Below are 25,037 nucleotides of genomic sequence, written 5' to 3' on the forward strand. Positions count from 1 at the left end.
GGCGAGCCGCCGAAACTTGCCCAGTCCTCACGGTCTGCACTCACGGGAGCCCGGGGAGCAGCGTCGGCGGGGGAGCGGTCTCCTCCCCGTCACCAGACACTGACAAAAGCCTCACTCTTGCCTGTCCCTCTCAGTCACTCTGTCCTTTTTCTCTTTTTTCTTCTGTCTCTCTCTCTCTCTCTCTCCCTGTTTTTTTTTAATGGTCCCCGAGCTCCGCTTCTCCTCTTGTTTGTTGCCGCTGCTCCAGGCGAGAGGTTCGCACCGGAGAGCCCAGAATAGATGAACCGCTCCGAGGTGCGCGAAGGTGTCGCTGAGTGAGTGAGGACTGAGCGCAGAGCAGAAACACCTTGCGTGGCCATGGAAGTGCGGGCTCGGTGCGGGGGAACGTACGGGCTGAGGGGGGGACCTGCCGCCTGATAGCCAGCCTCTGTCCCAGATAAGGGGGAGCATGCCTCAGACCTGCAGACTCACTGTCTTCGCTGCAGAGGAATTCCCATCACACTGACGTTTTTGGTTGTTTTTTTTTTCAATTCACGTTTTCCTCCCCGCTGACTTCATTTTTTTTTTTTTAGCCCTGTTTGGCCACACTGCTTTTCCAGAAAGGTAAGAGTAGCTTTTGTGTTTTTTCTTCTGCACCACCACTTTAGAAATCAGACCCTAAGCAGTGTTTAGACTAGTTGATGTGGAGCGGAGTAACTTTTCTTTCTTTGCGTTTTCGCCTCAGAGCCTCGCATTTGCCTTTGGGACACATTTCAAAACAATAATAATAATAATAATAATAATAATAATAATAAATAACAAAACATCACTCACGACTTATCGTTTATTTTAGCAACTTTTTTTTTTTTAAGTAAGAAAGGTCAGATTTCAACGGGAGAAACAGTGACTGAGTCTTTAAAACAGAACATCTCTTTTGTTGTACTTTAAATAATCCGAGGGGCACCGTGGTTAATTGAAACATGGTTCATCAAAACACAACCAGATGTGAATTGATCTGTTCGGCCGCCGAGTTTGTGGCTGAATGGAAACTATTTAAAAGAAGTGTTTGGGGGTTGGGGGGGGGGGCGTATTTAGGTGAACCAGAACAAGTAAAGCGCCATTTAATTTGAATTTATGCCTCCAAAGTTGAGGTGGAGTTTGGTGGTGGCGGCGGTGGCGTAGCTGCTCACCGAGGCTTTTAAATCCACTGACAGTCTTTTTGGGGGTTTGAATGGGGATTTATGCTGGAAGCTGTGACCTGAGGAGCGATGTCGCCGTAATTCTTGAGAGCATTCACGGGCTAATCCAGTATAATTGGCGCTAGGCTATTTGTCCGGAGAGAGAGAGAGAGGGAGAAGAAAGGAGGAAAAATCAGTCAAGCTGCTCCTACCAGTGTAATAATTAGTTTTGGCCAGAGATAGCCTGTGATGCAACGGGCTAGAAGAGAAGGAAATGTCATGGAAATCAATCAAAGGGGGGAATTAAAATGGAAACACACGTGAAGGGATGGGGGGGGCTGTTTAGACTTAACTCAAACACAGTCGGCGCAGAGTGGCAGTAAAATTAGATCCTCTTACTGCACATTTATTATTTAGGCCTGCCGACTCCGAACGCGTCTTGTCAACCATGTGTTAAAGAGCGAGGGGAGCGGAAAACGCACACGCGGTGCGGCGTGTGCCTCTCCCGGCCCGACCGACCGACCCACCGACCCACCGACAGGCGGGCGGCCGGCCGGGCGGAGACGCATGGCAGTCTGGAGTAGGGCAGCAGTCCGATCGATCGGTGCGTTGGGATAAAATTAGCTCCAGCATTCACGTGCCCTCCGCTTTTTTGGGGTTTTTTTTTTTCGTGTTTGGCATTGCGTCTGATCTCGAGAGAGAGAGAGGGAGCTACGAATTCCTGCCTGGATTAGGGTCCATGAATGTGCCACATTTCTGCGTCTGGTCTCTAATATCTCTGCAGAACACCTTCTTCATAGCTGTTATCTGGTTGGAATCCAGTCACTGTCAAATGCGAGACCTGTTTTTAAAATATAGTAAATATGTACTTAAATGATCAAACACAACAATCCTGGTTGAATAGGCAACGCTGCACAACCTTCTCCAAGACTCTATTTTAAAGATGATGGAATAAAAGAAATGAACCAAGTGTTTGGAGGATGAAGTGGCTTTATGTCCCTCACCATACATAACAAAGGGCCATTCAGTTAAATACAAAGGCAACTTGGTCTGAAGTTTTCAGGAAGGTATAGAAAATAAGATAATACACACTTTTATTAGGCTTCAGGTGCTATACTGCTCCTTCCAGCCTCTTTTATAGGGGAACTCCATTTTCACAGGTTTGTGAATAATAAAAAAAATGTTTGAATTAATGCAAGTCTCATTTCCAGCAGTTTGCAAGGAACATATTAGCATATCAAAGTGGTCAGAGCCTTCAGACAATGAAAGGAGTCGTGTTTTCTGCCACAGGTTTTCGCTGAGCCTGAAAAAGATTTGAGGAGTGTGTGAGCTGGTAGAACTGAAAGACGTGTGTATCTTCCCCCATTCTTGCAACTGGGTCTGTATGACATCTTGTGCATACCATAATCTCACTTGAATTTGTCTGTGCGGTGGTGTGGGAGAATATGTCAAAGCTTTCACGCAACAGGGTAATTGTACAGTGACTCACAAAGAGTAAATAGTGTAATGCTGGGGGGAAAAAAAAAAAACCCATCTTGTTCTAAACAGAAATTCACATGCAATTTTACATTCCCAAACATGGTTTATTGTGAGGGTTACTTTTTGAATTCCTCAGTAGAACACTAGCAAATGTGTAGAAATTGCTATTCTATTTGTCAGTGTCTGAAAAACAGAAGTATCTACACTCAATGGAGGTTATAGAAACTACAACTTGTGAATGCGGATTTAAGAAGGAAATTGTCTTCTCAAATTTCTCCTTGCTTGATATCTTCGGCTTGAGCATGACATTATGAGCATTTTACCGTTGAGCCCAGCGTGAGAGAGTACTTTTTACAGTCTATAGCCTCGTTTCATTGGAAGTGCGTCCGGTTTCAAAGAACTGCAGCTGCTCCTGATCTGCTCGAGCACCAGATTGCCTCTCTTTGCTTCTGCGTTCATCTCCTCTGGCAGATCAATACAGCCCAGCACACTTCTATGTGGATTTGGGGGAGACAAAGTGCTACATGCTACATAGCACTCTGTTCTCAACTCTTAGTATCACACTCCTGCAGCACACGAGACTCTTAAGCCAGAGAGTGTGAATGAGTGAGTGGGTGTGAATGCATCAAAAATTCGTGACATTACGGACTGTTGCTTCATTTTCTGCTGGGATTTTTTTTTTTTCATCCCCGAACAGCAGCTGAGGTTTCGTCTATGTCTACGGATATTTGACTGGTGCAAGGAACAGATCATAACGCAGCTTTCGTAGGCTCTCCAGATTTGAAAAACTCTAACAACGGGCCAGGCACTTCCACTCTGGATTTGTTAAGGTTATTTGGTATTGATTTAATTCAATATGAGTTCACACACACTGACCAGTTGCAGCATTTTGCAATTTTTAGCAATTTTTCACTCTGTTTTTGTCTCACGAGCGTGGACATCAGCCTGTTGTCTGTGGCTGAGCAGCGATTGGCGAGTCCATAGGACTGATTTAAAGGTTGCATTGTGGCTGAATTGATTGTTCCAGCGTTACACTATAGGGATGTCGGGCTTTTATCCACCGTGAACACCGTATTCAAGCTCATCTTTTTTTTTTTTTTCTCCACTAGCATCACAACCTTTGTTAGCTAACAACGTGTAAGGAACGGGGACCAATTTAAAGTTGCAGCTCTTACAAATGAAGTGTTAGCTACTCAATAGCAAAATCAGGCAAATGATGGCTGTTGTGAATGTGTCAGAAGTGGAGATTGGCCGGGAATTAGAGCATTTAGATTAACATCCCGTTGCTTATTCGGCGCGTAAATTGTGGGTTGGTGTTTTCAGATGCAATCTTTTCTGCTGCTAAACCACCTACATGGAGCCATACTGTGCGGATAACTGCTCGCCAATAAAGGGAATAAACAAGGTTGTAAAAGAAAGCTACGGCAAATTTTGGTGTAATGTGCAGGCCTTCTGTGGGCCAGAATACCTCCCCCTTTCATGACTGATTTTATTTTACGATGGGCAATCAGCAAAACGCTGTGTGCCAGTATGTTCCCCTCCCTGCCATTTTGTGAAACATTTGTTTCCACTTGCCACAGGCCTCTGGTGCAGCAGGGGATTCGGTACCCCTGAAATGGCAGGTGAAACTTTCTGCTTGCCTAAATAATTTTCTAGCAGAACATTACACAGCAAGGACATAGGTGGTGGAAAGTAAGGGTCAATTCAAACTCTGGTGACGAGAAACAACATGGATATTAGCCTTTGGCTCTCATGTAGCTCTCTGTGCGCTGGTTATGTGGCAGCCTCCCTGAGCTTATCTGTTTTTTGTTTTTTTTTCATTGCTTCACTCACTTTGTGCTTCTCTGAAAGATATTTAGAAGAGACGGAAGTGCAAAGTGCAAAACTGGGTCGTAAAAAGTCCTGCCCTCTGGTCATAAAATGATGTGTGTAATATATGGTCCTGGTTCCTGATCATAGTTCACATATTTTACATCATGTTGAAAACACTACCCGGGTTTCGGATAAGATATGCTGTGTGCCATTAGCGGTGTGTATTTAAGTCACTCCTGAGACAAGTGAAGGAAATGTCTGTCAATATAGTGTTGGGGGAAAAAAACTTTTCAAGAATTTTATCAGCATAGTGGGATTTTTACAATTTTTTTTTTCTTTTTTTTTTCTTTTTTTTTTTCCAAAATCTTATTTTACAGATAAAAATTACAGCCATTGAATGAGCAATAATTACTTTCTATCACTTTGATAATTTAAGGATAATTAGAAAAGTTGTAGTGAATGAAAAAAGATCTTAATTGTTTTCATAATTACATTTTATACATGATAGTTATTTTACTTTCTCTCATTTAATTGGCCACATTTATCCTTTTGTAATTTAAAGACTAACGATATAGAAAAAAAGCCACTCACACACATTAGCTCTTCCTCATTCTTTGTGCTATGTGAACAGGACTTGTCCTTATCTGTGCACAGCTGCATCACTATTTGGGAAAATATTCAATTTCTGTGCGACAGTGGAGATCCTGGGAGGCAAGGCTCTGAGCAAACAACAGTTATTGCGGCTCTGCCATAGCAGCCGAGAGCAAGGCCTGGCTGGGAGAGAGGGGGGATCTGCGGACGTCTGCCAGGGGAAGGAGTAATGTCTCGGCTGGATTATAAGGGAGCGAAGCACATCCACACTTAAAAGCCCCTTTTCCGACAAGACGGCTCTTATTTAGGAATGGTGTGGGTACACACATCAGAGCAATATATCTCTTCCATATAGGCTCCTGTTGTCCTTGACAATTGTGACTCATTGCAAGTGAGAAAAGTTTCACATCCCCGTGTCTTTTTTTCTTTTTCTTTCTTTCAAAAATAAATTCATGTTGGGCCGTGGGCGTTCTTTAGTATATTCAGACTGACATTATCCCAGCAAAGGGCAAAACTGGTAAACAGTGTTCAATATTAGAATATCATTTTACTTTTATTCAAATGGCAGTGTTTTTTATTTTTTATTTTGTAATTAATGTTTTTTTTTTTTTTTTTTGTGCTTGCTGCCTGTCAGATGATTTGCATACCTATTGTGTTGAGTTAAAGACTATTTAGCAATTAAGTGAACTATGATACTCTCCCAGAATACTGAATACGACAATCAGAACCGTCTGAGATCGAATTAGTTTGAAGTAGCAACAATATAAAGGAAACACCAAGAGCATGTCTTCCAATGGGTGAAAGTGGAACTAAAACAGGTTATGATGCAGTAAAAATATGTGGGTCACTAGTTCTTCCTATGGGTGTGCATATTGATGTACTGAGAGTGCTTTAATTTAGAGAACTACAGTAGACGCTCTCCTAGATTGAAGTCTTTATGTTGGAATGCAGTTTGCAAAGCAGCATTGATTTTTTTTTTTTTTTAATGATCAAATAGACCAAATGGGTGGTGGAATAATATGAGATATGCAATTAAATGCACTCCAAAACACTGTGCACTGGCAAATTTGCAGTTGAAATCCTGCCAGGTACATATTATATCTAATGTTAAGTATACAGTATGTATGAGCACGTATTTCATCCTATATGCTTATTCGGTTATCTGGTTGGTTTGGAAGTCTGAGGCTCTGATAAATGATATTTTATTGTAAAGTATTTAGTTGGGGAGTGTGGAAGCTTGGTTCTTGTAATGTAGTTGCCAAGTCAGATGGAGTTGAGCGTCTGGTCCGGGAGTTTCAGAGGAATATTACAGGCATGGTTAGTTGCTAAAAACTAAGGTAATCAACAAAATAATTGTCTGTTCAATTGCTAGCATGCCAGAGATATCAAACACAGCTGAAGTTGAAAAAACAATCAAATTATCTCTTAATGATTGCTCACGCTGACAGATGAGCACTTGTGAGTTGGTTTTGTTTGTAGGCGACATATGTGAGGAAGAATGAAGTTTGTGGTGGCACAGTCAAATATTCTGTCTACATTTTTAGAATCTGCATAGATATCCATCATGACCTGTAATGAAAACACTTTTATTTTATCATGTGGTTTTTGGTGTTGAAGCAGAGAGGACTGTATTAGTCTATTAATTTTCTGCAGTTAATCACAAATCCTGCTCCTTTTATCCTCTCATACCCTCCATGTGTGGTCGACAAAAAATGTTTGTTTCCCCTCCAGACTAGAGTTTGGCCCCTATGTCTGCTCTCCCCTCTCTCTCTCTCTCGCCCTCTCTCTCTCTCTCTGCCCCCCCCCCCCGTGTAGATAATGTCTCCGCAAATGCTTTAACCGCCCTCGTTGAGGCTCCTTCCAGTAATTGAACAAGCAGAGACTGGGTGCTTTACAGGAAAACAATAGTCATATTATCTCAGATCACTACTCTGAGATTCAACAAAACTCTACCTTGGATTGTGACTTTGCGGACTACTTCGAGGGTCTGAATCCAAGAAAGGAATCAGGTTTGTTTTCTCTCCACGAACAAAAAAAAAAATCCCGGCAAAATGGGTGCCACTAATGTTTTGTAGGTGTGATATATTCAAAGTGTCGCATGACTGGAATGCATGTCTTGCAAGATCCACCTGGGGGTAAAGTGCAGCCTTGGGTGGTTCTTGATTGAATAAAGAAGCATGCGAGCAAGAGAGGCTCAGTTATAATTCATCAGAAATGTGGTTGGACAAACAATGAGAATGCTTGCAGCAATAATTAGTACAAAAGTTAGTGCTAATTATATAATTATATATAATTAAAATTATATTAAAATTACAAATAAACATTTACATGCAAGCACAATTTACGCATTATTATTATTATTGTTGTTGTTATTATTATTACTGTTGTTGTTATGCTATAGACAAATGAATCTCTTAAACGTGAAAATGTCTCTAACCTCCATATTTCGGTGTAATTGCTTCAGGTTGGAATTTGTTTTGTTTTTTGCCAGGGCAGACGGAGCTTTGATTGTGTTGCTGCAGAGTAGAATTGACCTTACGTGTCAGAATGAGGATTTTCTACGCCTTGTTTCATACAGAGCACTCCTAGACTGAAATGGCCTTAGGAGGAGTTGTTCTTGACAGAGATGCATTGTTTCAGGCAGCCAATAAACCACTGCATTGAGTGGCTACATCTGTGAACCTCATCTTGACTACAGTGTGGGGCTAGCAACAATACGGCAACTGTCACAGCTGCACCTGCTTCTGTCTCAGTACAGAGCCTCCCTCTCCGTCGCCCATAGAACCGCATCACTCTTCTCTCCGTGACAAGCCGGAGGCAATGGTCTCTGCTTGGGTCAACTGGAGACAAAATTCTTGGTAAAACATTTGAAAAAGAGAGGACAAAATGTCAGTCCCAAAAAAGAGATGTTAAAATAAAATGTCTGCCCCGAGGGGCCAGGATTTGGTTCCGCTGGAGCTTGGGTATAAAACTCCCATCTGTAAAACATAGTGGGATTTAAGAGTGCTGGCTTAGTAAAACCTGACCACGACGCGAGTGTTCATTCTTCAGCGCATTTGTCCAGCTACAGTGACAGTGCGGGGTATGATATGACAGCAAGTTGTCGCTCCATGATATTGTGAATGATGAATACAGATGGATGGACCCGACTCTTCTGCACACACGCCACCCCGCTTGTGTATCGAGGCCATTCTGAAGATGATCTGATCAGCTAAGGAGAGATTCGGGGGCATTAAAGGCTTTTAAATCTCATACGTACTCATATTTACCACGCTGCTGTTAAAAGTCACAGGGCTAGGTTCTAGTATTGGAATACCCAAACCTCCATTTTTGCACACACTTTATTTGGTTCAGTGAACACCTGAAAGAAAAAACAAGAAGCAAGAAATATATTGTTGCAGAAAATGACTATTGGATCAATTGTACATCATAACACAGCCATCATGCTGTCTCAGAAAAAAGATTATTGGAGGGGAACAATGCTGGGAGGATTTTCAGCCAGGAGAAGGGATGCAACATGTCCACTTTCCTGCTTTCCTGCCAAATTGAATGTAGGAGTGTGAAAACCAATGCAGGGACATGAGGAGTGGGTCTGCCGTGAATGCAGATAGTATGGGATTAACACAGGGGAAGATTGAGCGACAGTGGCCGGTGACTTCTCTTTACAGCTTTGCTTGTACAGCTGTGCCAGGCCTGGCATTCACTGCTGCCTGTTGGATCCGGCTCCTCCTCCACTGCCGGGGGGGTTAGGTAATGAACATCTTAAATACTGCAGATAAGCTGAGCTTGTGTGTGTGTGTGTGTGTGTGTGTGTGTGTGTGTAGATTATTCATGTATTTCTAATACAAATCGGAATGCTAAATATTGACACCTCAGTGTGTCTCTGGACAATCTTTTTGGCATTTCAACAGCAAGAACACATATACAGGCGGCCCTAATCATTCATCATGCCTCCTTCTAAATGAGGTGTCAGGCGGCTCTGCTGGTGTGATTTCTGCTATAAATCACACACACCCTGACTGCTTTAACCATTAGACTGACCTGTTTGTGTAATTCGGCCATTCTGTCTCTAGCAATGGTTTTGGTAATTAAGACGAGTGTGAGAACTGCAGCTTCTACTTCACACCTGGTATGGTATCACTGGAAGGGAGATGTACAGAAGCAAAAAGAAATGGAATTAGCCACGCTGTAACAATCCAGTGGAGTGGGCTACATTATAGATTCCTTTGAATCGGGACAGCACATATATGGATAACACATGCATTTTTGACGGTGTGACTAAAACATTTGTTTAGGGCTAATACCAAGCCCTAATATCAAGTAATTCAACTCAATTACTGATTCGCTGTCCTGTGAAGACCATGTATCTCCAAAACGTCAACTTTTCATATTTATTTTCAGCTTCGTGACATGTGTTCTTCAGCTAATGGGTTTTAATGGCTTTTTAAGTGGTTTATTTGGCTGAAGAAGTACAAGAATCATCTAAGTCCATGTAGGAACATTTTGTCCTTCAGTTTGTCAGAAAAATGTAAAATCACCAAATTTGGAGACAAATGGTTTTCTCGGACTGAAAAAAAAAAAGGCATTTTATCTTCTCGCTGTTTTTCACACTATTTTTAAAAAATATTTTTAGTGTGCAATCAGCACCGTTACGCTGTGACCCATCAATTGCACAGTGGAGGAAGTTCCTGGATTTACTCGGCGTGCGGAAAGTCAGGTTTCAGGTTTTACAGACTGTTTTTGAAGCTTACTGACACTACATAAAAACAGTCAATAAAGCCTGAAATTAATTTTTGAGGGATCTTCCTTTTTTGGAGATAGATGACACTGATTGTTTATCGTTGGCTAATGAATGAAATGCTTAAACGCCGCTTAACGCTTAAACCGATTTTAAAGACAAATCATCGGCAAGCTAATGGAAAAATTTCAATCTTAAGCTACATTATAACTCTGTATATGCCGTCGTAAGAAATGAGACTCGGAGCATTAAAACAATCACTTTTTTCTCCTTATGAATCACCCAGTGATACAATCAAAGCAAGATTGATTGATGGCCAAACAGACAACTCTGAGTAAGCTGCACGAATTCTCGAGTACTGCATGTGTGCCATGCGACACATGTTTCATTTTTAGCTTCGGCATCAGCAGCTGAACCAATGTGATGAGTGCTATTCTGTAGCAGTTGATGGCAATGAGGGGGAAAGGCAGTGTAAAGAGGACAGTCAAATGCGGGTCAGAAACTGGTGCATTTTTGCCGTTGCAAAAAGTGAAGCCAGTGGCATTTCTGTCATTCATCAGCCTGAGCTGATTACCAGTGAGTCTGGAGTGAGCTGACAGGATGTGGCTCCCGTAGCCATTACCATCAGAAATAGGTCCAGCGGGCCCGGGGGTAGGCGAGGAGCTGCAGCTCGAAGAGGCCGAGACCTGCCTAAAGGATGGAAAGGTTTGCTGTACCCGATAACATCTCTCTGAGTACGGTGGTGAGTTAGTTTATTTTGTGTAGATATTTAGCGTGGCTTTAAAAGTTCTGTCCATGATGAACCCCGGGAACTTTTGCCCTGTATATGGCGGTGCTGAACTTGTGGCTACCGGACAATGAAGCTGAGAACAGTGAGCGAGACGTGGTGAATGTTGCAGACGCCGCAACACCTACACACTTCACTGCAAGGGCCCGAAAGGGATCTTTTACTCGCTCACCTGAAAAGGCTCCTAAGTTCCTGTGCATTCTGGAAGCATGGGGAGGGGAGTGAAGGGAGGGGTGTGCTGACATTACTTGGGAGCAGTGTGAAAACATTCTGGAGGCACTGCCACAAAATGCTGTCAGCTGCGTACTTGGTATTTAAAGTTTGACAGAAGTTAAACATTTTGCACCAGGACAGAAATGTGTAATGAAGCTTTTATAACACGAGTCATACAATTGGAGCATGCAATAATAGCCTCAAACAAAAGTGCTAATTGACGCTGTGGACATTTTGGTGTATAAAACATAAAAGGATGACAGAGATGGAAAATATTCACAGGACAGGGCTAAATAATTATTAGGTAGTCAATGATTTCTCCTTTTAAAGTTACAGTGTGTCACCGATTTTAACCTGTGGCTGTTATGCACACAGTTGCTTTTTTTTTTTTGTTAAGTCACAGTTCAGTAAACTTTACGGGATGCAAATCGAGACATTGCTTTTAAAGCTGGTATTTGTGGAGTGTTAAGTTTTATTTATTTTTTTGTTAGATAATCGTTAATGTATCAATTTTTGTGTCAGAGTATCCTGACGCACAGAACATGCGCTCCACGCTGAGAAATGTTGAATTCCTGAATTGTTAGGTCACACGTGACCTGGTTAACAATAAAGTATAATGTGTTTATAATTAGGCGTAAATCCCTGTCACGCTTAATTTGCCAGTGCTTTTCTGCGTCTTGCGATGATTGACTTTCAAGAATTGCCACTCTGCTGACTAGGACGGCGATAGGTACAGGTTAGAAATTTAAACTCTTATTTCATGTTTAGGGTAGAGAAAGTGATGTGTTATACTTAAGGCAGAGGTTTTGTACTGAAATTAACAGCATATTAATTATGTCAAACGCAAAACTCTTCACACATTAGTAAATGCATCTCGTTCTCATATGTCTCTTTTATGTTGTAACAAACTGATTGTACATAGAGACAGTAATTAATGTTTATGTTAACAGAAATTAGTCAAGCTAACGTAAAACTATTTCTATGATATAATCTACAAGCCATTTTAGTCAAAGAAAACGTCTTTCGTCTGCATGGCTGAGTGCATTATGTTGCTCTGAATGGTGCATCGTGTAAAGAAACACCTCACAGAGAAGCTTGTTATTGTTCAGAGGAGAATTTTCCTCCCCAGCAAGAGTCCTTGTCAAAGTATTACATTCTCTCCCACCATGGGCCTTGGTTATCACACTCACTTCATATTCATAGTGAGTCTTAGTCATTATTTTGTATAACTTAGAGCTGTAGCAATTACACTTCAGTGGATTACCTATGTAGAGATACAGAGATTAAAATCTCTGCTTCATGCTAGCTCCAGCACAGCAGTTCAAAGGTGTGACCCATACTGCAATCTGCTATCGTTTGGCAGAGCACGAAATTGGTCAACCTTTCAGAGTTTGTTTGGGAATTTGAATGCCTTTGGTATTCAAAACAGGAGGGCCTTATGACAGGGAGATAATTTCCTAGTAAATGTTTTATCGCAGTCCGCTTGACAGGCTCCTGTATCTGCCTGCTCACTCTCCTTGTGTCTTTAGATTCCCTTACTTTGGTCCAGTTATTCAGAGGAAAAAAAGACCAAAAATAAGAAAGCCCTATTTGTCGCCCCCCCCCTCCCCTTTTGTTATCACAAGAGAGCAAACACATATTAAACATACACAAGGTGCAGAAGCAGTGATTGCTGTATCTGCTGTCCTACTGTGGGTGGCAGGGGACGATAACATAAGCCACAGATTCATTTACATATTTTTTTTAATCATGTCATGCCTGAATCATGGTCAGTTGTAGTGGAATATTCTTTAAAATAGATTTTTTTTTCTTTTTTTAGCCTGTATGACATAGTTCTTTTTGACCAAACATGCTGAACATTATATTTTATAATTGTCCCTGTCTTGCCATCTTTTACCAGTGGTATGCGATCTACTGAGTATAAGTCAGGTGTTTGCCTGATGACATCTCTCTCATCCAAACTGAAGCGGAAACTTTTCTTATATTTTAAATATCTGCACGTTCTCTCTGAGTCTCAACCTAAGGGGCTGCCCCATTATACAGTAAGCAGGCAATAGTGAGATCCTGAAGCACCTTAGTTATTAAAATAGGGGGTTGGAATGAGCCAATCTGAGCTTGTTTGCATCACAATCCCTCACATAGTGCTGATGTTATGCTAATGAACACTGTGGAGAAGGTTCAGCCCCAAAACTGTCCTCTCTCCATCACGGCTGAGGGTTGGGAGAGGGCAAGGAGTAGTGACCCTGAAACTGCGCAAGGAAATCTAATGATGCAGCCTGAAAATTCAAAGCAACTTAAATTACTTTTCTTTTTTTTTTTGTCATGTTGCTGTGTATAAAGGTGGTATTAGATAATTGCCTGTGGTTTTTTACTCTACCGTTTTCCCTTTTCTATTTGAGAATATGTTTTATGTTTATTGTGCAACTGAGTGTGTAAAGCATTCATTTCTGAGCAGCAGCTAAAAGCCATTTAGACAATGTCTTGACATGTGTCTTTGAAAAAAAAAAAAAAAAAAAATCGCCAATATACCTTCATCGGGTTTAACAAGCACCATTACCTATCAGGGCAGTACTGAGTGAAGATTTAGGGCTGCCAAGTGATTGCAGGCAGGAAAGGCTACACCCACTTCTTTTGTCTGAGCTTCTTGATGAGACACAGTACTATACCTTGCTTTAGGTTGACATACACCGCTTCCCCTTTCTGACAAAGGCAATCATGCCATCTTTTAGATTGAAAATAGATACGGCAGCACGGGGATGGAAAGTTGCTCGGACGAGGTAGGCTACAGTTAAACCACTCCAGTGCTGAGATCATTTGTGTAGTATCGCATCTGCTGTAAGGTTAAGGTCCCTGTGCTGTTTCCTATTTTAGTAAGGACTGAGATTATGTGGTTTCCTTTATTTTGGTTGAATTTGTCCTTCCTCTGAGCCACAGAAAGGTTAAAAGCCTCAATGTAGACATTGAGCCAAGGTCAGCCACATTATGCATGTGCGTCTCATATGAAAGAATTAGTACCCTTCAAAAATCAAAATGTCAAATATTCTAGAAACGCAATCGCTGCGTTCCAAGCTTGTGCATTTTTAGGATTTTTAAGTAATTTTAGAAAGAGTGTCTTTCTTCAACAAACGTACAGGGAAAAAAATATATATTACAGATGCTCAAGTGCAAGGGTGAAGTTAATCCAGGTAAAAGCTGTTATTAAGCCATTGTTAAATATACCAGTCACAAAGGAGATGTAGCTCAACAAGCAAAGCAAACAAAGAAGAGAAGGATTTTGGAGCTTTTAGACAATTGAGATGTGGATTTTGCAAAACAGTCTATGACTCAATATCAGGATTGTACATTCAGTGCAAGCCAAGGATTTACTAAATGACACCTCTTTCATTTGGGGTAGCGTTAAAAACAGATAATTACTCAGTTTCTCTATTTATTTTTTTTTCCTCAGATTGCTTAGATTAGGAAAGATATGGATAAATGGCTTATTTTCCTGCTCGCTCCACTTCCGTTTTTAAATGTCTCTCACAAGCCATCTTCTCCGTTACCTTCTTCGTGTTTTGTGTTGCTGCCCACTACCTTAAAAATTAATCATCCTGTTTACTAACGCCTTATGATCACACGCATTATTAATGGTGAGGCCCTTAATAAAAAGATAGAGCTGGGTTTTTAACCATTCAGCTAGTCATTTTGAAAGGGGGAGGGAAGAGGGTCACAAAAGCTGCTTACTGGTGCACGTCAGAGTAAATACAGCACATTATTATCATAGACTAAAACCAGGCCCCGTACATCCAAAGGCGCTTGGTCCCTTTTCTGCAAACAAACATGTCATTTTAGATGAGTGGCAACACGAAAAATAGACAAGTTACACAGACTACAGAACTCAGTAACAGACTTTCGGTGAATGTGACCCCAATGAGCAAATCTCTGACCTCCACTGATTATTTATTTGTTCACCATTGCTCAATTTCAAGCCGGCCAACATGAATGACTTAAACACTTTTTACCTGACACCCAGCAGTTGTGTATGGCTGTAAATGTGCAGTTGTTCATGTTTATTTTTTCCCGCTCTTTGGCTTTGCATAGCCACATTGCATTGTATTATTTTTGCATGAATGCAACATTGATGTACTGAAATTGACAAGATGAGTTCCAGAGAGTGTCTGGGCCAACTGCCGAGCTCAGTTTGTATAATCCTTGATTTGTTTTGACTAATTTAGTCATGGCAAACTGGATCACACAACAAATGTTTCTATTATGGTGTCCTGATGTGCTCCCTGAGCAGAAACCCTGAAGTGTTTATGTGCACATACTAATTGGACGGGGTTTCTGGACAGGGGAGTGTACACTACCTATTGCATGCACTCTGTGTATTCCAAGGTGAATCATGCCGTGTCAAGGACTTATCACACTTGATTGGCAGGTACTATCACCATGAGATGCCCATATAATGGCAGGGCTCCCATTCCTGACCTTCCTATTTATCTTGCTGTATTAATGTCAGCCTATTAATTCCTAAGCGGAGGAACATTTGGCAAAGACACCGTTTAACGGCCCTGGCTGAATCATTCTTATCTCAACGGACCTGAAACGAATAGTTTTGTGCTATCAGCAAGTGGAAATGACATTTTGAAATTTCATTCGAGATAATCCACTTCACTTCCCAGTAAAACATCAAAATTACAACAAAAAATTTATGGCGCCTGTATTAAAACTTTGTTACCGTGGCAAATCATCTGGCTATAATCCATTTGGACAGACAGGTGTAGGTATCTTTCAGTGTTAATAGGATTTTTGATGCATTGCTAAAGTGATTATGAAGCTATGGATTTAATATATATTCAGGAACAGGGCAATGTGGAATTGAGCGCCTAGGGATACAGTTGAAAAATAGAACGAGACCCGTTAAAAAAAACATATATACATATTGACATTTTTAAATTAAGGAATATTTACTGATAAACTTGGGTCTCTCACATGTAAATCTACACACTGAAATAGCTTTTTTCCTATCTTGTGAATTTGTTTTGGACAAACCTCCATTTTTGTCTCCATAAAAGTATTGATGAGTTGGAGTGTTCCAGGGTTTGGCTCATGATTGCTTTATTTAGTAGCCATATGTCATGACCAGCGGGGAGTGGGGTTCTGTAATCGATTAATTGAGTGGCTCATAAAAATGATGAATGGTGCAAACACTAAGAGCAATGAGCATGACAAGCACCACGCTTATGTCACACGCTCTGGCTTTGCCACTGTATTTTCAGTGAAAGTGTGGCTTGCATAAGAGCTAAGTAATGATTCATTTCATCTTAACATTATGATCCACAGATTCGAAAACAATTGTTTTTATGTACTCTCAGATGATGAAATGGGCTTGATAATACCTGAAACGATAAGTAACTGTGGGCCTGCAATACAGCGTAACTACAAGGGATGTGAAAAGTCCCCCCCCCGGCCAGAAACTCCCCGTGCTTTGCTTTGTTTTCCACTTCTCCCACAAACATCTAGTTCCCCATCCTCCCTCCCTACCGTCCCAAACCCCACTCCACCCCCCCCCAAAGAAGCCGTGCTATCCTGTTTAGCAGCAGGCCCTGGTATTTCACTGGCTGAGCTCCTGTCAGGGTCAGGGCCTGCGCTCTGGGCACCTGCAACAGTCAAAGAATGTTTGGTTGGGTGTCATTCGGGTCCTCTGGCCCTGTGCTGCTCTCAATCATTCCCTCAGCGGAGGGGCCAGCCTGTGATTCCTACCTGCCCCATATCTGACTCAGTGGGGCTCCAGACTCATCCGATCACCAGCCCAATCTCTCCCCTCTTGAGTGCGAATTTTCTGATTTACACTTGCAAATTGTACATCAGCAGTGTCGAAGCAGGAACGCAATCTCTTTCGGGAATATATTTCCTGCACAGCTGAGGCTGAGTGTTCTGTAACTGAGCTCAATTCAGTTTTTCCCTCAAAGTGGGCAAGAGAAACAGAGATAAGAGCCTTATAGTATGTATGAATTCATGTATGAGGATGCTGTTGGGAACACCCAATAGAAACCAAATGTGCTCCCCCCATTCAACATGTGGTGGTCTGTTGGTTCTGATTTACATTTCAGTGAATCTCCGGCCCCATATTTCCCTTCCTTTGCATCCCTGTGATGTTCCGTGACAATTAACATCCAAACTCTTTCTTGAGGTTTGTTGAAAGCTCAGGGGCTAATTCAAGGGTCAAGCAAGACTTGCAAGCTGTCAATCTTTTATTGTAACCCGAACCCCCTCCCCTCCCCCACTCAGGTTCTTTATTCTTGGTCCCGACTCCATTCTCCCAGACCTCGTTTAATAGAATGGCCCAACTCCTCTTCTATTCTCCTGTGGCCCTCTAACAGCTAGAAAGGGACAACCGGGAGCTTTGTCTGAGGAACCCGGCATTCTTTCACATCTGCCTCTTGTTTTCAGACCCCCGCTGCATTCAAATTTCAAACTGTCCTTTTCAATCGACCCTCCTCCCCTCCCTTCTAATAACCCCTTCCTCCCAGTTACTAAGCCTTTTATTTCTTTCTTAAGAAGACCAACTGAGCTCCGCCATGTCACAATTTTGTCACTCACTTGTCAGTTATAAATTATTCTGTTGTACTGCAAATATATCAAGTACACATATGTTTAAAGCCTCTGGGCCCATTCCCCTGTGGCTTCTCCATTTTTCAGAGTACTTAAACATCTGCCTGCAATGACTTCATATTTAGCCAAAACAGTGCGATGCCTGTTGACATTTTGGAAATCGGTGCCTAACAATAACAGAACGTTGCCTTAATCGTGTGCCTCGTGCCTTAGAAACAGCCATTTTGATGATGATGCTCCTCATCATCTGTCTATTCCCCTGTATAAACTCCGAACCCCTGCACAACAACGCATGGTTGCGGATGCTAAAACCTGTTCTGAGATCACGCCCAAGTCGAGGGCTATTAAAGAAAACAGTCAAGGTATGATCACCGTCGGTTTCTGTTATAAGGTGGAGAGAGAAAAGAAACCCCCAGCTGAGAGGCGAGACCTCAGCACATTTAATGAGAAGAATCGCAGTGAGGCAGTCTCCCTCCAGTCTGCGCCTTTGGTGTCTCAGCATGTTAAACACTCACAGCATGATACAAAATATATTAAAGTATAGGACTGTTATCATCGATTTACAGAACACCCATCCCCGTGTACTAGGGATCAACATTCTGCATTTTTATTTTTCTTTCCATGGCAGGGGGGCTCAACTGCCTTGGAGGCAAAACTGTTTAAAGACATCTTGTCTTTGTCTTCACATTCTGACACAGGAGGTCTGTTGAGCATGCTGCTTCTTATTTTACACTAAGCAATGATGACAGAGAAGCAAGAATAATCATATTGATTCAACACTGTTATATCAGGCTGAGAATTATAATAGTTTGTTTTACATATGTAAACACGAACACCTGCAGCCACAAAGACATAAACAAATATACTAAAATGCATGCTTCCAACCTGTTCTTGAAGTAATTACTATAGTTCTCACGTATATGGTATTTTACTTGAATTAACAGTTTTGGGGTTAAGGAGGTAATGTGATTTCAAAGTCTTCTCCAGATAGAGTTATACAAGCCTTGGGTACAGAACTTCATCCGCAGCATTAATCTCTGTGAAGGGAAAATCAGTGTGTTTACGTGCACACTAATAATTCACTTATAACCAACGTGAGGCAACACGCCCATTATCATGTAAAGGCCTTAACCAGATTTTCTTACTCCCGTCAAGGTTGTAAGCCGAGTAGGCATAGCATCAGTCTTTGAAATTGCTCTTGGCGCACATATCCCAAAGTGTCTGTGTTTTGATTCTGTGCGTGCACTACAAAGGTCACGGAGTGAACCAGATGGAAAAGTGGGACCGTATTTGATAAGAGTGACAAGGCTAGGATGGTGGGAAAATAAAACTCCTTTTTTTTCAGCAACAGTGAAAAGAATTTAATGCTACAACTTACACCTCAAGTGTTAGAGCCTGTGTGGATCTGCCCTGTAAAATTTGATGTTAAAAACTCAGATCTCAGAACGTGTAGATGTGTGTAAGTATTGTCTGTCTAACTAAGTGGACAAAACAGTAAGAGCTAAGACTGTGCACACGGATGAGGATCCTTAAGCCTATATACTCACTGTACAGCTTTATTGTGTAGACAATCTGCTTAAGGCTTCATTATACTGTATGGACCTTGAGTGCAGGCTGATTATACGTCGTCTCTTGCCTGATAAATTTAATTGGTGCCTCATGCACTGATCAGCTAAAAACAAGGGTTAGGGTTTTGTTGGAATCCAATGTTTGGTCTCCGTGATCAACTTTCATTTGTCGAGTCTCCTGACTGCGCATTATTCCATTGAAACTAAATACACTGTGGCTGCAGTACTCTGCTTCTGTTAACCTCTTTTAAATGGCTCTAAAATTAGAGGTCTCAGGTGAGGCGTAATGTCATACTAGATGAGGTGATTATGGCAGGCTTAATTATAACTTTGTTGGCTAATGTGAGCGCTCCGCATGTTTTCTCGGTGATGAATTATTACACTGTCTGAGACCTCAGACAAAACAGATGAAAGACGCCTCGGCCCGTGGATATTCTCCAGCAGAGGAGCCAGCCGCAGTCGACTCGTGCAGCTCTGACTGTACATCAAAAACAGAATTCCTCGCTGTCTTTTCAGTTGAGTTCTCTTGTTAGCTGGTAGTATTGATGGATAATGTTCAGTTCTTTGAATCTTAACAAACAATTGCAGGTGGCAGACACTGAAAAAATGGAATGTTGTTTTTGAATGTGCTATATAAGAAGAAAAAAAACAGTTTCTAATGGGGTCCTGTGTGCCCTGTTGCTGGAGTGATGCCATGTCCCATGGTGAATGTGCTAATGGTTCATGGGAGTGAGAGGACTGAGTTTAGCCCAGCAGTGTAAACACACAGACAAAAGGGAGCCGTTAGCGGTGTGAAACGCATGCCTGGGCGTGCAGGTAGGCATTAGGTTTCACCCTACACAGCTCTAGCACTGTATCTGTGACAGGGAGGAGGCCATTTGCTTTTGTAACGAAAGAGAGCAAAAACAAACATTCAAACACACTAGTACTAGAGGGACAGGTATGGATGAGGTGGGTAGAGAGTGATTCTGGTTTGGAGAGATGTAAGAGAGAGGGAGGGGCTGGAGAGATAAGGTGGTATGTGGTCAGTCACAACAGAGAAGTGACCATTTGCTGGGTAATGTTTCTTTGTTTGTTTGTTTGACCAGGGGTGGAAAGAGTCACAAAATCAGCCAAGCAGAAGCACCGTTACTGTTTAACTTCTGTTTAAGTAGAAGTGAAATTCCAGTAGTAAGATATTCTACTTAAATAACATTCTTTAAAATGCATTCAAGTAATTGTGATTAAGCTATCTAAATAGTTACAAATTATCCTGTTCACATTTTGTAAAATATATTATGCTGGATGTTTAATTTGCAATGTAGTTTTTCTAAAACTAACAGCGGTATTTGACGGAACAAGACAAAGTATCCAGTATATCCCCCTCTATTATGAAATCGAGTTTTTACATTGATTACTCAGACAACAACCAAGCAAATGCAAACCAATATGACTGTCACAGCATGGAAAGCTTCTTGGCTGACATTCGCCAAGCAATTACCACAGATAATTATAGCATTTAATGTTACTGTCAGGTAACTTAACAATTCCGCCATGTGGTTGTAGAGTTTTCATGCTGTGTCAGTTTATAGTTGGTCAGTTCCTGATGCAAGTCTTCTGGACAATCGGCAGAATTATTACTCCAAGTCGGTATTTGAAATTTCTATTCGGAAATGAAATGGAAATGAAAATGAATTTTCAGCACATGGTGCAGTTACTGATATCAATCAACATCACTTTAAAATCCCTACTAAAATGTCGCTTAGAGTTATGGGACAATAAAAGTCTTATCTAAATGTAAAGTAGAGATTGAAAAATGCTCAAAACGATATAAATAAATATTTCACGGGGAGATGGGGAGGGCGGGCCTTATCTGTTTGATGACAGTGCTGGTCCCTCCCCGCTTCCCCTCCCCGCCAGTGAAATGGCTAGCATTCAGCTACCATTAAGGGATTTTCCCCCTCAGGATTATTGACCTAATGGGCTTGTTTTAGTTACTCGCGTGGCTATGTAGCATTTCAAAGTTTAAGTTTTGTCCCATTTCTGCAGTGGAATGTATACGCAGCATCAAGTGCCTTGTGATAACAAGTGTGACGGGGTGAATCCCTCTGTGAAATCACACAGGGACAGAGCTCACACGTGGAATAAATTTCATCCCTGATCTGAACGTCTCTCTTGGTCTGCTCCACAGGCGCGAGGATCAATGATGAGCATCTCTGAGACCAGTTGGCTTGGACTTTTTTAATCAGAACCCTCTAGTCACAACACAAACCTGCCACAAACCATCAACACCAGGTGCCATGGCATGCTCCCTGTGGAAACTACACACCTTCTGCTGGTTTCTCATCACACTAGCTCAAGTGCACTCCACAGAGGGTAAGTATATAAGAAATAGTCTTCTTTGTTTTATATATTCTATATATATATTTATATATATATATATATATTCTTTCAGGTTCAGTGGCAGCCAGTGCCAGAAATTATTATTATTATTTTTTTTTTGTTACTGTCTTACTTAGAAATATAGCATAAACAGTGAAATTGTGACTCGAGCCAGTGCTCCTTGTGTAAGTAGCGCAGCTCTGAGGACAGTGGGCACAGGCGGATGGGGGATAATCTTGAGTGGTTTCATTAGTTGGTAAATTGTGATTTGTTGGAGATTTTCTGCTTGAAAGCGTCAGTTGTTCCCAGTGGCATCAGAGCTGGATCCGTTTGTAAATTCCTTGCTTGTCTCATGGCAGGCACACACAGATTTCACACCTCGAAAAGTATAAAGCTTGAATGTGTTTTAATCATAGTGTATTTAGCTTTCATTAAATCACTCTCAGCTGTATCGTAATTACAGGATTTATGCATCCAAACCATATCTCACACTGTATCCTGTATACATTAGTGTTTAATCAAAGGAATAGAGGTACATTACTTTAGTTGTTTGATGACTGGATTTAGAATAAACCACAGTTGGTGTCTTTTCACTGGAGTATATCAGAAGAGCCATTTCAAATTTGGTTTGCTGGTGCCAATTGTTTAAGATCTGGCCAACTGTTCACTATACCAGTTTCACTGATTTTTTTTTTTTTTAAAACAAAATAATGTAGGATTATTGATTAAAGTTTGGAAGGTAATGATTTCTCAAGATGCTTAATTTTCACTGTAGCAAAGTGCACTTTCACAATATGCGTGTGTTTCTCATGCATCGTCTGGCTTGGATTTGATTTTTCGTATTAGAGGTGTGAAATTTGAGTACTGTGTGGTCTCTCTAAACTTCAGTGGATTTATGAAACACACAGAGTCACAGAAATCATTTAAAAGTGGATGTATATTCTGTATACTTTATGGCGAGACTCTGACATTGTTATAGAAACCACATGCAAAGATCAGAGTTTACAGTTCTGAGACCTGGGTATATATAATCAAACCTAGTTAGGGGTAAGGAAAGATAGTTGCCATCTCAGGGAGTTTCTGTCCCATGTTGTTGTGCCTCTGGTTTCACAAGGCGCTTCATACAACTCAGTTGGCAGTGTTTGCAAGGTGGGAAGCCAGTGAGGGATCTTGACGCTACGCTACAAACTCCTAATGGCAAACAGAGTAAGCGGTGACTGTAGTACGGTAGAAACTACAGTCCCCCCAAATAAGGGGAGGGAATGAGTCAACACAACAAAGCATTTATTGATGACATTTGTCATTCACCTTTTCTTTTCCCTTTGTTGCCCCCCCCTTCCCATCTCTGCCACAGAGATCAGCCCAGAAACAGTTCATTACAAACAATATCCCCAAGTAAACATGCTTCATTAAACTGCGTCTACCCCTAATATCTTTTTAATGCATTTTTATAATTAAATTAAATGGGTTAGTGGAATGCTGTAAATAGTTTAAAGTTGTTGTTTTTTTTCCCCTTGGTTTCTGTGTTTGGAGGAAGAGAAACACATACAGGCAAGGCTGATAGTGTAGCTGTAAGGGTCTGTGTTCCGCTCTGACCTCCTTCGATAGCATATGTCTCATCCTACACATCTGACTCCAATGGCTCGACTCATGTCCACAACTGTACATATCTGTGATCTGTGTTTGCTCAGCTGACTCTCTGCCAAGCCTTTCATCACACATTTTCCTCATTATCTCCACATCTTAATCTTGAAAAATTGCTTATAAGCAGTCACAACTCCAACAGCCCAGTCAGTGACATTAGTTTCTGAAACGGATTAGCCTTATTATTTTAATTATGCCATATATATATAGCATTAAGTTTTATATATATCAAAGGAAGCCTGAGGGCTGGAGCTTTTCAACCCAATGATATGGAATTAGCCATGTTACACTCTGCTGTGTTTTATTACAGTCAGTACAAAAAATGAAATGAAAATGAAGCACGATGAAGATATAATATTGTTTTTTTTCTGCTTTAATTGTGAACAGCTATCTTTTTAGTGGAGTATTGTTTAGAGACATGGTACGACTTCTACGGCCATAATACATATTTCTTTATTTTACAGATAGTTTTATACAGTGTGATTGTTCGAGACCTTGGATCATAGATTTAAGCCAGTGCTCAGACATTATGTCCATAATCCTGTAAAAATCCAGGAGGGCCTTATTTTTACATCGATGCTATAATCAATAACAGTATTGATATGGACATACTGATATGAGACTAAATATTATCTGGGATTTGGTTAGGCTTAACATAAAAGTCAAAAATGTTCCCAGTCTTAAAGGTTCATTACATGTGAATTCTACAGTTTGGCCTCAATTTCATTAAAGAGCCAATCCATGAATTTAAACATCAAATTCTTTTACTTGTTACAAGAAATAATAGTCTAGTGGAGAGATTTGCAAAGCCCGAGAAAATAACCCTAATAATGTCATCAGGGGTGATCTGGGCTCGGGATAGAGTGTACTTGTATTTAATGGAAGGCCTGCATTACAAACTGAGGGTGTGGAGTGGACGCAAAAGGAGGGTCTAATGAAAAACTTTATTGGGCTGCATTATCGGAGGGGTAGAACTCAGTGCATTTGGAGACTGATACATACCAAGGGGTAAAAATCAGTATATCTCAGTCACTGTTGGTTGGACTTTGATCATTCTTTTAAAAATCTGTCTCTCATAAGTACCTCAAATGTATGGACTGCTGGAGTACCCCTTGAGGCCTCAATTCACCTAAGTTTTAATTACAGATCAAATAAAAGCACCAAAAGTTATTTATTTTGTCACTTTCAAACTCTCGCCAACAGTGTTGTTATTCATGTTGTCAGTCAAAAACAGAGTCGTACTTAATTTTCATTCAGTTGACCAACTCTGTAAATGGTTCAGTGTATGTCAAAGCAATGAGCTGGATCATGATCAATACTTCAAATGCAACATTTATTTATTGAGTCATTTTTAATTCAGATGACAATTTTAAAGTAGACATTAAATATTCCTATGGTAGTTCATGAGCAAGCAGACATCTCTGCCTATCACTTTAATCAGTATGCTTTACTTTGACCTGCTTTGATATTGTTTTACATCAACACAAGTTTGCCCTCTGGCATTTGGAGGGATCATCTTTTATTTCCTTTTGTCATGCTGGTGTCCTCTGCGGATGTCACCATAGCAACCCAGGAGAAGTAAGGTGAACGTGTAATTCTTGAGGGGTTTTTTTTTCCCCAAAATGTAAAAACAGTGCTTATTTTCCCTTGCGACACATGATTAAATTGGCTCATATGTCTTCCAAAATAATTTAGTCAAGTCTGGTGGGGCTGAAAGGATTTGTCTGTATCAGTGACAAAATAACAGTTAACACCTAACTCAGCCACGCGCTCTCTTCAAAGGCTTTCCCGAAGATTGTTAGAATTACAGCAGGGCAGAATTAGAGAGCAGAGCAAGGAGTCTGTGTTAAGAGGTAGGGAGGGCAAAGTTAGAGTGCCAAGAATATTTCAGGAGAGAAGTGGCTGTGTTACCCTTCTCTGGTGTTTGTCAGGTGTTGATGCGTCTCCCCTTTTTGTGATCCACTTAACTGTTTTGAAATCGGCTGATTAAATAAAATCACTGTATTGATATAGTGGACGCTTTTTAGGAATTGTGACTTTTTTTTCTTCTCTATCATGTGGTATTGGTGGTTTGACAATGCATAAAACTCTAT

The 25,037-nt window shown here is 41.1% G+C and overlaps 1 protein-coding gene across 6 annotated transcripts in view; it reads left to right on the plus strand.

Moving 5' to 3' along the window:
* The first annotated feature begins 562 nt into the window (after positions 1-562).
* The window catches only part of adgrl2a (adhesion G protein-coupled receptor L2a), a 90,112-nt gene continuing 65,637 nt past the window's right edge, over positions 563-25,037 (plus strand). For all 6 annotated transcript variants that reach the window (XM_040129106.1, XM_040129101.1, XM_040129105.1 and 3 more), the window contains exons 1-2: positions 563-603; positions 21,110-21,294. In XM_040129106.1, coding sequence (XP_039985040.1) covers positions 21,219-21,294 — 76 coding nt within the window. In that variant the 5' untranslated portion in view covers positions 563-603; positions 21,110-21,218. The remainder of the gene's footprint in view (positions 604-21,109; positions 21,295-25,037) is intronic.

The sequence above is a fragment of the Xiphias gladius genome, chromosome 6 (genome assembly GCF_016859285.1).
Source record: "Xiphias gladius isolate SHS-SW01 ecotype Sanya breed wild chromosome 6, ASM1685928v1, whole genome shotgun sequence".
Classification (NCBI taxonomy): domain Eukaryota; kingdom Metazoa; phylum Chordata; class Actinopteri; order Istiophoriformes; family Xiphiidae; genus Xiphias; species Xiphias gladius.